Source organism: Cebus imitator, unplaced genomic scaffold (genome assembly GCF_001604975.1).
Source record: "Cebus imitator isolate Cc_AM_T3 unplaced genomic scaffold, Cebus_imitator-1.0 Scaffold68, whole genome shotgun sequence".
Lineage (NCBI taxonomy): Eukaryota > Metazoa > Chordata > Mammalia > Primates > Cebidae > Cebus > Cebus imitator.
Genome location: NW_016107383.1, coordinates 6,383,708 through 6,399,330, shown reverse-complemented (window position 1 = coordinate 6,399,330; position 15,623 = coordinate 6,383,708). Strand labels below are relative to the sequence as shown.

General features: G+C 38.9%; 1 protein-coding gene across 4 annotated transcripts in view; it reads right to left on the bottom strand.

Moving 5' to 3' along the window:
- COL14A1 (collagen type XIV alpha 1 chain) overlaps window positions 1–15,623 on the bottom strand; it is a 255,166-nt gene that overhangs the window by 46,745 nt on the left and 192,798 nt on the right. For all 4 annotated transcript variants that reach the window (XM_037739316.1, XM_017530706.2, XM_017530707.2 and 1 more), the window contains exons 37-40: window positions 12,224–12,277; window positions 8,188–8,283; window positions 6,980–7,033; window positions 6,564–6,617 (exon numbers count right to left, since the gene is read on the bottom strand). In XM_037739316.1, the coding sequence (XP_037595244.1) occupies window positions 6,564–6,617; window positions 6,980–7,033; window positions 8,188–8,283; window positions 12,224–12,277 (258 nt within the window). The remainder of the gene's footprint in view (window positions 1–6,563; window positions 6,618–6,979; window positions 7,034–8,187; window positions 8,284–12,223; window positions 12,278–15,623) is intronic.

Below are 15,623 nucleotides of genomic sequence, written 5' to 3'. Positions count from 1 at the left end.
GTTCACGACATCACTATTCACAATAGCTAAGACATGGAATCAACCTAAATGCCCATCAATGATAGACTGCATAAAGAAAATGTAGTATATAAATACCGTAGACTACTATGCAGCCATAAAAAGGAAAAAGATCATGTCCTTTGCAAGGACATGGATGGAGCTGGAGGCCATTATCCTTAGCAAACTGATGCAGGAACAGAAAAACCAGATTCTGCATGTTCTCATTTATAAGTGGGAGCTAAATGATGAGAACACATGGACACACAGAGGGAACTGGGACCTGTTCCCAGAGGGAACTGGGACAGGTCCCACACACTGGGACCTGTCAGTGGGTGAAGGATGAGAGCAGGGAAAAAATCAGGAAAAATAATTAATGTGTACTAGGCTCAATAGCTTAATACCTGGGTGGTGAAATAATCTATACAACCTACCCCATGTCACATGTTTGCCTATGTTACAAACCTACATATCTGGTACATGTACCACATATACTATTTTATTTTTATTTTTATTTCTGGGATATATGTGCAGGATGGGCAGGTTTGTTACATAGGTAAACATGTGCCATGGTGGTTTGCTGCATCTATCAATCCATCACCCAGATATTAATCCCGGCATGCATTAGCTATTTATTCTCATGCTCTCCTTTTCCAACCCCACCCCGCAACAGGTCCCAGTGTGGGTTGCTACCCTCCATGTGTCCATGGTATCTCACTGCTCAGCTCCCACTTATAAGTGAGAACATGTGGTCCACATATACCATTTTTAATATATACATATTTATTTATAATTTAATTTGTGTATATATAGAAATATAAACATATATACATTTTTAGTAAGCTGCAGTGATGGCTTCAGTGAATTAAAACAAAAAAATACCAGCAATAGTCTACCAAAAAAATCACTTAGACATCAGTAGGTCTCATACAATATATTATCTAGTAATTCCAAAACCTAGCTAGAATCATTAAGAGTTTTAAAAGTATACATTCCTAAATCGTGCCTAAAACCTTTTGCATCCAATCTCTGAGGATGAATTCCAGAAAATTGTATATTAAAACACAAAACAATAATCCAATGACTTAAATTGGGAAACTGATGATTTACCAATATAAAATGCATGTCCTGACGGTGAAGGACAGCGTTAGAACCAGAGTGCGAAGCAGATGTTACTATTTGTACCACGCCTGTGTCTCAAATAAAGACACTTTCAGAAGTATCCTTAGAGTCAGCAATAACAGGAAAATAAACATGTCCTAGTAGCTGTTCTGTTCTCAGATGTGCCCAGGTATGCCACTATCCAGGTAGAGGGGTAAAGTGATCAAGAAATCATATTTTTATGGGTGAAGTATCAGTATCTACTTCATCAAGAAAGTAATTCACACTGGGTTCTTATTGCTCAAAAATGCTGGGTGAAACACCTTCCGTGTCGAAGTCCTGCTTATTAAATATCTCTTTTGAGAAAGATTTTCTCACAAATCCCACAGTGATCTTTACTAGTATAATTTTGTGGGAAGAGTGAAGTGTAGGGGCCAGGCAGATGGATTAAAATCCTGGCTCTAACACTTACTAGCTGTGTGGCACCGTTTCTTCAGTTTCTGAGCTTTAGATTCTTTGTAAAATGGGGATAACAATGCCTAGTGCCCATAGTTATTCTGAAGATTAGACAACATAATATTTGTAAAGCACCTGCACAGATTCAATAATTAATGATAGTGATTGCTGCTATTTTTATTAAATAATCTGATTATTAAAATAATCTGTTAAGTCTCAGTTGCACATACCATCATCATTGCGGTTGACTGTGCAAAGGCTTTTTGAGATTTTATAAAACCCAACTAGACCCACAAAGAAGAAAATCAAATTATTCCCTCTACTAGTTTTGTGATGGTATTTATACATCCTCTTCAGAAGGAGGGAGATACTCAAGGGAATAATAATCATGAATCTTAGTATTTTACAAAATATTTGATAGATATTTCATCATCACTTAACATTTATAAAAATTAAATCCAGATAGTTGACTCAAGTTCAATTTCTCAAGTGCAATTCATATCTAACTCACTTTTGATGAAATGGGATAATCATCATTAATATATCCTTTGTAGATGTAAAACCTGCCTAATCTGGAAACATGCTTCCAGTATCCTTGTGAGGTGAAATCCAAGAAAAAAAATGTTTAACTTGCTTTTGAAAAAAGAATTTTGTATTTCTTTAGTCTTCTAAGACATCTTGAAATGTCAAGTACAAGCCTTATAAAATATTATAAAATGTCCAGACTTGTTAAGTTTCCTTGAAAATAGTGAATACTAATAATACTAGCTAAAATCACATTTTTATAGAGAAATGTTTCATATGAATTAATCTCCATGACAATTCTATGGAGTCAAATATTATTTTTTCCACTTTACTGCTGAGGAAAGTGAGGTTTGGAAACACGAAGTAATCCATGTCATGCTTGTTCTTCCCAGTTTTCCAAAGGACCACCCTGATGTCTAGGGTGGAGACTGAGAAATCCACCATGTATTAGAGGAGCTCAGAGATCACAGATACCAAGGAAAGGAGAGGAAGAAGATGAGAGAGGTGACAAGATTTACAGTGCAAATGAAAGATGGGACCAAAATGCTTTCTGTTGGAATGACCCGGAATGAAAACTGAATGCCTAAGTGCATTTGGCTATTAAATATGAACTTGCACTATTGCTTTTTAAAGTGTGTTCCTCTACTCTATTGGCTGCCTAGCAAGAGGCTAAAACTAGTTCAGTGAACAAGTTCAGTTTTTACTGGACTTGCTTCTGGCCTCGGGCCCAAAGTTGAATAAGAGCTACCTCTAAGAGTCAAAGATTCCCCTTGGGAAAAGCTAGAATAAGCTAGAAACATTAGAAGAAAAGATGTTTCATCTTCTCCTTTTTATTATTTACTAAGATCTCTCTTCTTCTAGGCTAAATTCAGGGATACTATTAGCTTCAGCTTCAGGAAAGAGGTGCTAACCTTTCCCTAAGCTTATAGCCAAGGTGACGACACTTGGTTTGTGCTTTAAGTTTGTGGCTGTCAGTAAGAGAAGACAAAGACTTGGCCAGATGTGGTGGCTGTAATCCCAGCACTTTGGGAGGCTGAGGTAGGAGAATTGCTCAAAACCAGGTGTTTGAGACTGGCCTGGGCAGCATAGCAAGACTCCCATGTCTACAAAAAATAAAAATAAAAAAATTAGCCAGACATGGTGGTGCAAACCTGCAGTCCTAGCTACTTGGTAGGCCGAGGTGGGAAGATCACTTGATCCCAGGAGTTTGAGGCTGCAGTGAGTCATGATTGTACCACTGCAATCCAGCCTGGGCCACAGAGGGAGATTTTTATCTCTAAAAATTAAAATTAACATAAGTACACAAACAAGAGAAGGCAAAGACTTAAAAGGAAGCAGAATGAGTAGTAAGTAATAGCCCACCACCCTTACCGCACACCTCACTCACCTACTCCTTACACTGTCTAAGGAGCTAAAAGCACCCATTGAACATCATTGAAAATGTTTGTTGCTGCTTCCTCCTCCTTTCCTCAGAGTAGGCTTTACTCACGCAGAATCAGGGAAATGAAGGCACAGTAACATGAAGTGATTTAAGTGCTCAGAGTGGAGGAAAATAAAAAGCTCTGCCTTCCTGATTTTCTAGACAGTGAAGCCTGACTGGAGTTTTCTGGAAGTGACTTCTCAGTCATTTCAGTACTAAGTCTCATCATCCTGTGTTTGCTCTCTGTCTGTTCTATGCTACAGTTGTTGTTGTTGTTGTTGTCATTATTTTTTTCCCCAATGTAGCTTTGCCTTTTAGGTTGGCCTGAGGAGGACCAGAAATAATTGCAAAGCATGTATGCTTATTCTATAAACAGTCCCTCCTCTCCCCCTGCCCAAACAGGGAGAGCTGGCCTTCCAATGCAGCATGTCTTCTGGGGTGCTTCATGTCCAAGATCTGCCCCACCATGAAAGTTGTACTGGGCCTCCTACCTTACAATCCTACCCTGTAACTATTAATATCTAACTGTGTTAGAACTGGACTATCCTTAAGTTCTCAGATCAGTTGACTAAACAGATCAGAGTCACCTAAACAACTGTTTTGAATCTATTCTTCATTTCTTCTTTCCTTCTCTACTGCCTCTGAGAAGACCCTTTTGTTTTTCTAGTCCCAGGGAACAGCCATGCTCTTATCCCATCCTTCCATCTCTTCTGGGTAAACAGTCTACAAGCTGTCTCCCTCTGCCACTGAAGCTCTCTCCTCTTCTGGATTCTTCTCTGCAGGCAGTAATGACCAACTCTTTCCAGGCTGAGCATAGTACGTGGCATATTGTATGTGCTCAGTTAAGACATGGCTGATGGATGCAACCTCATGAGAGAACATGAACCAGGAAAAAAAAAAAAAGACATGTCTGATTGAAAAAAATACGTGGTCATTCCCTTAAGCAAGGTAGACATGTTACACAATTTCAGGGCACCATTATGTTTTATTCTGTGTGAATGTGATTCCCTTGTATTGCACATTGAAATGATACTGCCCTCAAATATCTCTTCTAAAAAATCATCATAGGATTCATACAATCTTTTCTTTAAATATGGCCCTATAAAGAATGAGTATCCTTCAAAATCTAGTTTGGAAAAGCAAGTCCACTCCATCTAAGTTTTCAAAGTAAGAATCAGACATACCCTAAAAGTTTGACTTCTAGATTGGAAGAGAGAGGAAAATAAAATCCAAGTACAGATATCTTATCACTTTATTACAGCTCTATGACTTTTAATCCCATAGAAGAACACCCATTTAGAGGAATAGCAAAATATTTACAAAAAGTCTGTGTTGGTATATTGGTTTTAAAAGACAGAATTCCAAAACCAAATGATTCAAACACTAATCCAACATGCTTGATTTGTGAGTTCTTTGCCAAGATTGCACTTCATGCACAGATAAATCAAATAAACTCACTGAAATAAGTCTTTAGAATTACCATTTTCAGAACTTCAGGAATCACGAAGGAATCCAGGTGTGTAACCACACAGGATCTTAGCCTACACCCTTTGCCAAAATATATAAATATTTCTAGACGCTTCTTCCACATGTACAAGAACCCCACATAAATTTGTTATAGAATGCCTTCTTTAGATACATTCACCTAAACATGTTTCATAGACTGAGCGATTCCATTTGATGAACAGAGACTACACTGAGATTTTACGCAAATGAAAGTTTGCTGTTAAAAAAAGAAGGTGTTGGCGAGAAGTAGAAAGGTTGCACGTCTACACTTCTATAGAAAAAACAAGAACAATTTCATTATTCTTGAACAGTATAGCTACCTTGAGCTACAAGCAATCCTCGTTTGAGTAGAGAAGTGAGTGCTCAAGCCAATTGTCTGCTAATCTAATAAGTTCAACCGGAAAAACCAGTGAATGCCAGATGTGTTGTCCTTCACTGGATTGGATCTAAGTGGTAGCTACTCTATATAATCCAGTCTTGAGAGAAACTGTGGAGCTGCTCACATGTCTAAATCAGTGACAGTTTAAGGAAGACCAGCCTCTCTGCCCCTTTTGAAAATTTAATGACTTCCTATTGCCTTCATGTTAAAGTTCAAAATCCTTAGCTGAAAAAAGTAGATTACTTAAGTGAATTTGTGCTTACCTCTCCAACTTCATCTCTTAACAATCTCCCCACACTTAAGTATGTGTGCATATGCATACCACACACACACACACACACACACACACACACACACACACTTACTCTAATCTCCCGCCATACTAAACAATGTACAATATTGGAAATGCCCCACCTTCCCTTGCCTCTACCTCTTTGTATATGCTATTCCCTCTGCTTGCAATAGCTTTCCTTTCCTTGTTCATCTGGCTGACTTCTGTCTTTCAATTGAGACTTGGTCTAGATGGTACCTCCTCTGAGAAATCTTACTCCAGCCTCCAAGTCCAGTTTGGTTATCCATTTTTTCTGTTCTTACAGGGCTCTGCTCTCATTATAGAATGTAATAAAGTTTCTTACTTAGTTATATTTCTTCCTAACAAACTATAAACTCTTTGAGAACAAGAACCTCAAATCTGGTTCAGTAAAATCTTGTTGACTAAACAAAGACCAGATGTTAGTGTATCCTTTTCCTGAACATCTTTATACTTTATTGTTCTGCTGTCCACTTGAACAGATAAAAAGAAGCAATAATTGAACTACACTAAATAAATGGAGGTTTCCATGTAAGGCATACTACAGAAAGCCATTCTATTTAAATTTCAATTTATGTGCTTCTTGATAAACCAATGCACACAATAAACTATCCTCAGGTGATGGGAGCACTCAGAAAGAAATGTGCTAATTTGAGAAGGTTTGATGGAAGTTCCGAGGGTTTGATGAAGCAATGCACATACAAGATGTCAGTGAAGGGAAACAGATGCAGGATAGATAGAATATCGATACACAGGAGAAAACAAAAAGCAAAAAGTGGCTTGACTTCCTTACATAGAAGCTGTCAGCAGTAAGAGTGGCTTGGTAAAAAGTCTACTTTCCTAAAAACCAACCTTGGGCAAGACCTTACCCTCTGGCCTGGTGAGCCGTCACGTCCTGGTGAACCAACGCCTCCCGGGATACCCTACATAGAACAGGCACAAAAAAGAGTCAGGTTCACAGGAATGAGTCATCCACTCACCCAGCTTTCCTGAAACAGATGAAGGCCTCCAAACAAACCTAAGAGCATAATGATGAATCCTTTGTAACTTAGAATTCAGACTTGGAAGTTAACATGGGCAAAGAATGTTCCCTGCCAGAGCTCACCTGGGGAACATCCGTGTGACTCTCAAAAGGGGCTTAGGGCAAGTGAATACAGGCAAATGGTCTTTAATATGAAAAACACTAATTACCAAGATCACAACTGACTTCAGAAGCTACAGCCTTTTTTTCCCCTTGGCAAAGGTTTAGACTAAAAGCAACAGACCAAAAAAATAAAAATAATACCTGGGGACCAGGAAGGCCAGTATCTCCCTTCTCTCCTTTTTCTCCTGGCATTCCCTGAATATCCAAAAGTGCACACAGTTAAGTTCACATAGATAAATTCCTAGTGCTTTCTTTTCCCTCTCTTGTCATTTAAACATTTTTCCACAGTAAATTGCGTTTATACTAACATCTAAACAGAACACATTTTACTTTTCACACATGCGACACCATTTATGTAAGCATTCCGATGCAGCTGAACATTTATATACCAGGATAGTTTCAACATAGAAAATACAGTCTGATATGGTGAGGCCAATATGGTAAACACATGGAGGGCAGACTTGAACATTTCAGTATTATTTATGCGTTGGATTTTACAATCTCATATCTATGTAGATTTGTTTTGTTTTGTTTTGGCTAGAAACATACTTAAATGCTATACAAGAAAGGAAAAGCAAACACAGAATCTGGCATGTAGTAAGACCTCAACCATATTTATTAGTAGTAATTACACAAATTGGCATGTTGATGCTTTGTAAAATAATACTGTAGGAGAAACTTTTCAGCTAGGCAGACATAATCATATACGCAGAAAGATTGCCAAAAATTGAGCTTTAAAGGATCTGGTTGCTACAAATATGAATTAAAGAGATTGGTTTTATTCCTAAATTTAGACCTCTATAGTAAGATTAATGAAGATCAGTGAACACAATTAATTTTTTTTCAATGGTATAAAATGACTTCTCAAAGAAATGCACCTACATTAAAGTACACCATCTAAAAATCTAAAACTCTCACTCTCCATAAATGGTGATTTGATGCCATTTGAGATAAGGATCATGAAAAAATGGCCTTTATTAATCTATACAAGCAGTCACTACACATAATGAAAAAGCTTAAATGCGTATAACATTTGTTACTATCTAGATGTTATCACATCCATTAAGAATTTAAACAAGAAAAAGGGCTATGCACGTAAGCTTTGTTCTTCCTCTGTAAACACAATGCTTGCAGATGTACCAGCTTCCTGTGCATGTACTTATTGATTAAAAGACCTTCTTCACTGAAAAAAAAAAACTAGCTAAGGGCATAACTAGTGACATGATAATCATTGCTTTCAAAGGGACTGAGGTTCATTATTAAGGCACAGAAGACAAAAGTTCATTCTTTGTAGCCACATGGAAAAGAGATAACAATAAAACCCATCTGAATGTTGGAACACAACTCACAGGCATTCCTTGAATGGACAGACCACTTGGTCCTTGGGGTCCAGGTGGACCTTGAGGTCCCGGAAGGCCAATTTCACCCCGAGGGCCATCTGGTCCCTGGAAGGCAACAGAGAAATGTCATCCTAAAAGTAAGTTAGACTCTCTGACATCCAGAAAATATTTCTGCTTAGGACAATTATAATTTGTTTCCTTATATAGTTTTTCCTAAGATCTGAAATACTCAGAATAACAAGACATAAAGCCTCAAATGATTTACCTTCCAGGTAAAATGTCAGCAGTAAACCGTAAGAGTAAACACACTGGGATTGCTGCAACTTTATTAATATCATTACTACTTTTGCTTCTGTAAATAAGAGTGCTGTGCCAACTTTGTAAGTAATGAGACCTCCCACACTCCATAACAAACTTAAAAGTATAAGTGCTTCAAGACCACCCTCCTAGTCTGTGAAGGTTCACACCGTCCAGATGAACTGCGTTCTACCTCCACTACTGTCAAACTCCTACCTCAGGAGGACTCTCTGCATTTACTGAGAACTTTGCACCTAGCCTCTTCTTTCTTCCTCACTTTGATGCTGCCATCACACTATACCTCCTTCAATGTCCACTGAATGACCTTCCCTAGGCTTAGTATTATTTTATTTCCTTCTTTAAATTTTTTTTTGGAGACAGAGTCTCACTCTGTTGCCCAGGCTGGAGTGCAGAGGCATGTTCTTAGTTCATGGCAACCTCCCTCTCCCAGGTTCAAGCGATTCTCATGCCTCAGCCTCCTGAGTAGCTAGGATTACAGGCGTGCACCACCACATCTGGCTATTTTTTGTATTTTTAGTAGAGAAGGGGTTTCACCATGTTGGCCAGGCTGATCTTGAACTCCTGACCTCAGGTGATCTTCCTGCTTCGGTCTCCCAAAGTGCTGGAATTACAGGCGTGAACCACCATGCCCAGCCTATTTTACTTCCTTTCTTTTCAGGATCAGACATCCCTTTCACTTCAGTAACCCTTACTTCTGTAGCTTGGACCTTGTTGTGGTTTAACTAAAACTAAACCACGTAAGAAATCTTAGACCTAGAAAACCTACCCATCCTCAACCTCTTCTGTCTCATTCTGTGACTTCAACTAAAGTTATTCTTTTATTAAATTAAGACCTCCCAATGTCTGGGTATCATCTTAGATGTGAGACTGGTGTACCCATTACTTGGCACAAAGAATACAGAAAAAGAGGCATTGTGGGGTAAAGTTTGGGTAGATAATGAGTGCACACTAAGACTTGTTAAGATTTAGGTGCCTGGGAAAACCGCATGGAAATGTCCAGCAGCCCAAGGAGTTAGGCAAGGTCTGTGCTGGGATGGATTTTGGAGTAGCTGAAAATATATTTATAGGTGAGGTTATCAAGGAGAATGTATTGAGAGAATGAAAGAGAACATGGATAAAAATGAGATGATAATCAGGTAGAAGAGAAAGGAAGAGAAACCTGGGAAAGAATCTGAAATGAAAAAGCCCAAGAATTAGGAAGAGGGTGAAGATGGAGTGGAATAGTGGTGCAGAAAAGATCAAAGGAGAAGAAATTTTCAAAGAAGTGTTTGATTGCGTCAAATTTTGTAGTGATCTCAAATAAGAAAAATTAAACTCTAAACTATGGATCTGGTAACAAGCAAGTGTTTGGGGACTTTTACAAGAGAATTTTCATAGGACTCCTAGGGGAACAGAAAGCACATGTGGGCTGAGAATTCTTTGGGAGGTGAGGATGTGGAAGCACACAGTGATAACTATTCTTACAAGGAGCATGGCCTAAGAGGGACAGAGAAAGAGGGAGCTGGGTTTTTAAAAACACCATGGAGGAGACAAGGAGGCAATTTTTAAATATTGCTATCTATAATGGTTTAATAATATATCATTTAAATATATAACAGTTTAAGAATATATTATTATTTATTTTTATTTTTTTGAGACAGAGTCTCACTCTGTTGCCCAGGCTGAAGTGCAATGGCACTATCTTGACTCACTGCTATCTCCGTCTTCTGAGTTCAAACAATTGTCATGCCTCAGCCTCCCAGGTAGCCGGGACTACAGGCACCCACTACCGCACCTGGCTAATTTTGTATTTTTGTAGAGATAGGGTTTTACCATGTTGGCCAGGATAGACTCAAACTCCTGACTTCAGGTGATCCACCTGCCTCAGCCTCCCAAAGTGCTGGAATTACAGGCATGAGCCACTGTGCCCAGTGGAATTTAACAATACATTATTGAGAAATTGCACATAGAAGAGCAGAAAGCAGAGGGTCACATTTTATTCTATAAAATACGAGGCAAAATGACTAAGACAGACCAACAAGAGGGTTGCTTTGTGCTTCCAAATTCTTATTCTCTATTTGTTGCAACAAAATAAAAAATAATATGTATTGGGGCCTTCTGCAGGGAAGGTATCTATTCCTCCATTGTCCGCATTGGTGGATATGTCAGCATCCTTTGTCCAATAAGACTTTTTCCAAAAACCACTACATACTTAAATCTGTGATTCATCAAAATCATCATATAGAAATAACCATATCAGTAGCGTCCTATGGGAATGAATAATTGGAGGAAATGGGTCCGTCTTGGGATCACCAAACATCTATGAACTCATTTATCTTCCTGATTAGGACGATCATCCAGCGATCATGTTAGAAAACAGCAGGGTCGTGTTGCTAGAGGCATTGGGAGGAGGGAGCCAGAATCTATAGGAGCAAAAGGGCACTGCCTTTGAGTGAAGCTGAGGAAGAGCCAGTGCACCCCTGCTCGAGAAGAACAAGGAGGTAGAGGCTGCAGTAAGCAAAGATCATGCCACTGCCCTTCTTATAGCACCATAAAAGATGGAGCCAAGTAATATACATCAAGTCGTTCCAGCAAACAAAAAACAAAAAAGGAGACATCTTACCATCTGAGTTTTGAATTGGCTAGTACCTGATTAATTACCTTCAGCCTTCTTGCATTTACTTCTTTTTTATCCCAATATTTTCTTCTACCTTGCTTCATCTGTTTCCAATTTTATGGTAAAAAGCTTTGCAATGTTCCCCTCCCCATGAATAAATGCTATGTAAATTTAATAAGAAACCATATTGAGCAGTAAGTCAAGCAGGATGGATGGAGAAGAGAACATGTGGAGCAGCATGGTGGAAATGAGATGGGAGTCAAGTTATAAAGAGCCTTAAATGTCTCTGCAAAGAGGGTGAACGGTATTCTGAAGGCAACAGCATGTGACGGCAGGTTTTTGAAGAGTATGATGTGATCCAGCATAGACTTTAAGGAAATTAATCTGGGGGCAGATGTGAAGAATCAATTGAAATGTTAAGCCACTTGGGACAGAAGACCAGTTAGAAGATTTGCCACGAGCTGGAGAGACGATGGTGAGGCCTGAACTCCATTAGTGACTGGGCTTCTGCCAGTCCTCAGGATGCCTTTGTGCAAAGTAGAAAAACATGTTCCTTGACATGGCTTGGCATGGCTTGGGCTCTTGGCGGGTGCCTTTGTACAGTGTACAACCTGAACCACCATATTTGATGACCCTGGCCAGTAAGAATGAAAAACAAAACTGTGTGTTTGATTATATATAGTGCAATGGAGGAGGAGGAGGAATCCAAAACCCAAGAAACTACCTGGACAGGACTGATGCCAAGTTGTGGTTCTGCATGATTCCTCTAAATGTACATTTTCATTGTAGGTAGAGGAAGAGAAGAGTGTACAAATTCTGAGAGAATTACCCTGGAGACTAAATCAGTCAGTACACTGACACTCTTATTTTTGACCTAGAAGCCTTTCTTTTTACTGAGTTATTAAATATTATTTTTTTGATTTAAAAACATAGTCTTAAAAAAGAAGGGTTAGGCACAGCTTTCATAAAAATTTAAGGAACTTTATATTGTAAGGGTGAAGTAAGTCATATTCAACTCCAAAATGATGACTATTTATGAAAGAGAGAGAGAGATGAGACAGAGACAAACAGAGAGAGATGAGACAGAGACAGAGAGAGAGAGAGAGAGAGAGAGAGAAATATACACATTACCTTTGGACCTGGTTCACCTTGCTGGCCCTTTGGTCCTCGGAGTCCTGGACCACCCTGGCAAACAGATGTTAAGTATTAGCTCAAAGGCAAATCTCAAAACAGTGTATTTCATTCATTTTCCTTAATAGTATGAATTAACTCATTATTATTTTATGTAAAGGCCAACACACTGTGTAATAGTATACATTCATCATGATCCTTAACTGGAAATTTACCACCCAGCCCCAGCTCTGCAGACTATTTCAAAGTTTTGGAAAACTTTCTTTGCCAAATCCTTTCTAAATATTGAAAAATTATAAGACTTTATTCAGTCTTCTATTTAGTGATTAGAGAAGACTACCATTACTAATGGATGCAAAGAATAAAGTACATTGAGCTTGGCGCGGTGGCTCATGCCTGTAATCCCAGCACTTTGGGAGACTGAGGTAGGCGGATCACAAGGTCAGGAGTTTGAGACCAGCCTGACCAACATGGTGAAACGCCTTCTCTACTAAAAACACAAAAATTAGCCGGGTGTGGTGGCAGACACCTGTAATCCCAGCTACTCAGGAGGCTGAAGCAGGAGAATCGCTTGAACCTGGGAGATGGAGGTTAGAGTGAGCCAAGATCGCACCAATGCGCTTCAGCCTGGGTGACAGGTTAAGTTCATCATTGTGTGAACATCTTGAAGTGTACTTACACAAACTTAGAGGTTATATGTACTTTCATCTGTAGATGTTTTCTACACGGAAAACCAAATGTCCCAGTACCATCACTGAATATCAATCATATCTCCTACTTGATCTACAATGCCAGTATCAAGGGCCACATATCAGATATCTATGTATGCTCCATTATAGTTTTCCCCCCAGTGTGTCAGACACTATTGGCTGGATACCTAAAAGCCTTTTCTAACCCCCTTCTGCCTTGTTTGTCTACGATAAAGGCCAAAAGAGGCAGATACTTGTTTTCTCAGCTTTTCTTAGCAACCAGGAATAGTTGTGTTAAGCAGTTTTGGCCATTTTGATCAAGAAGCAGCAAACCTAAGAAAAGCAACGTGGGAAGCTAGAACAAGCACAAGTCCTCAATGAATTTGTCTGGCAGCCTCGTTTGCCTTCTTCAGACCATCTGCCTCTACACCTTTTATTGAGCAAACAATAAATGTCCTGTTGTCCTCATAGTTTACGCTACTGTGTTAGCTGAATTTTCTGCTTCTCACAGTCTAGTGTGTTCTGGTTAACACACCCAGTCTGTCGCAACTTTTTAATTTTGTTTGTGCCTCTTAAATAATTTGTTTTCAGGTGAAGATCTTATTCAAATGTGACTGTTTATCTCACAGATACTCATGTCAGAGGCACCATGTCTAAAACCCAGGGACCATTTTATACTTCTAACTTACTTTCCACCTCATCCCTAACCCTTGTCACCGATCATATGACAAGAATTCAACAAATATTTGTGGATGAAAACATTCATCTTTGTAAAAGGGAGGGTTAGCCTATGCAAAGAGAATATGATTCTTCCATCTAGGCCTTCCTACAGATCCTTTAGTTTTACTGATACATCACACTACTGCGTAAATTCTTGAATGAGAAAACGATCAAAGTATGTTCAACCATCAAACAGAATTTGTTACATATTGCTCGAGATACTATTTCTTAGTTTATTACACTTTATTTAGAATACAAAATTTCTTTGTTTCAAATTTTTGAAATATAAAATTTCCATTGCTTTTTTCTCATTTTACATCTTTTTTCCCCTCCAAATCAAAGCTCAACCCTTCCCTCTCACATCTCTGCTCCTTCTCTTCATTAGAAAGTTTGCTCTGTAGGTAACAAATATTTTATGACTTTTCCAGCAGTATTAAAGCTGAAAAGACTTGAAACCCTGCCAGCTATAAACACGTATTAATGCTGGCTAAAACACTATTGTAATTAAGAACTCTACTCTTAAGTACTACGAAGAAAGAAAAAAATAAAAAACTATAGTATACATGTGAACTGAAATTGCCCTCAGGAAGGATGGGAAAGATGGCTGAGGCTTGCTGGAAAGTTTATGTTTTTGAGTTCACACAAGGCATTTAAATGCATTTAAAGTAAATTTGGGCCTATGATAGGTGGGGGAAGGGTTGAAAAGGAAGCATTCTTTAAAACTAAGGCAGCCAACAGAATGGCAAAAAAATTTTGCAATCTACTCATCTGACAAAGGGCTAATAACCAGAATCTCAAAGTAATTACAAAGAACTTAAACAAATTTACAAGAAAAAAACAACCCCATCCAAAAGTGGACAAAGGATATAAACAGATACTTTTCAAAAGAAGACATTTATGCAGCCAATAAACATGAAAAAAAAGCTCATCATCACTGGTCACTAGAGAAATGGAAATCAAAACCATATTGAGATACCATCTCACGTCAGTTAGAATGGTGATCATTAAAAAATCAGGAGACAACAGATGCTGAACAGGATGTGGAGAAATAGGAACACTTTTACACTGTTGATGGGAGTGTAAATTAGTTTGACCATTGTGGAAGACAGTGTGGCGATTCCTAAAGGATCTAGAAATAGAAATTTCATCTGACTCAGCAATCCCATTACTGGGTATATACCCAAAGGATTATAAATCATTCTATTATAAAGAGATATGCACACATGTGTTTATTGCGGCACTGTTTACAATAGCAAAGACTTGGAATCAACCCAAATGCCCATCAACAATAGACTGGATAAAGAAAATGTGGCACATATATACCATGGAATACTATGCAGCCATAAAAAGGATGAGTTCATGTCCTTTGCAGGAACATAGATGAAGCGGGAAATCATCATTCTCAGCAAACTGACACAAGAACAGAAAACCAAACACTGCATGTTCTCACTCATAAGTGGATGTTGAACAATGAGAACACATGGACACAGGGAGGGGAACATCACACACTGGGGCCTGCCGGGGGGTTGACGGGGGTAGAGGAGGGATAGCAGGAGTTGGGAGGATTGGGGAAGGATAACATTAGGAGAAATACCTAATGTAGACGACAGAGGGATGGATGCAGCAAACCACCACGGCATGTGTATGCCTATGTAAGAAACCTGCACGATAACCACATGTACCCCAGAACTTAAAGTATTTAAAAAAATAAATAAAATTTAAAACTGAGGAAACTGGCCAGGCACGGTGGCTCATGCCTATAATCCCCGCATGTTGGGAGGCTGACACTGTTTAAGCCCAGGAGTTCAAGACCAGCCTGGACAAGATGGTGAAACCCCATCTCTACAAAAAAGCACAAAAATTAGCTGCATGTGTTGGCACACACATGTAGTCCCAGCTACTCAAGAGGCTCAGTTGAGAGGATCCCTTAAGCCTGGAAGGCTGAGGTTGCAGTGAGCGAACATCCTGTCAATGAACTCCAGTCAAAAAAA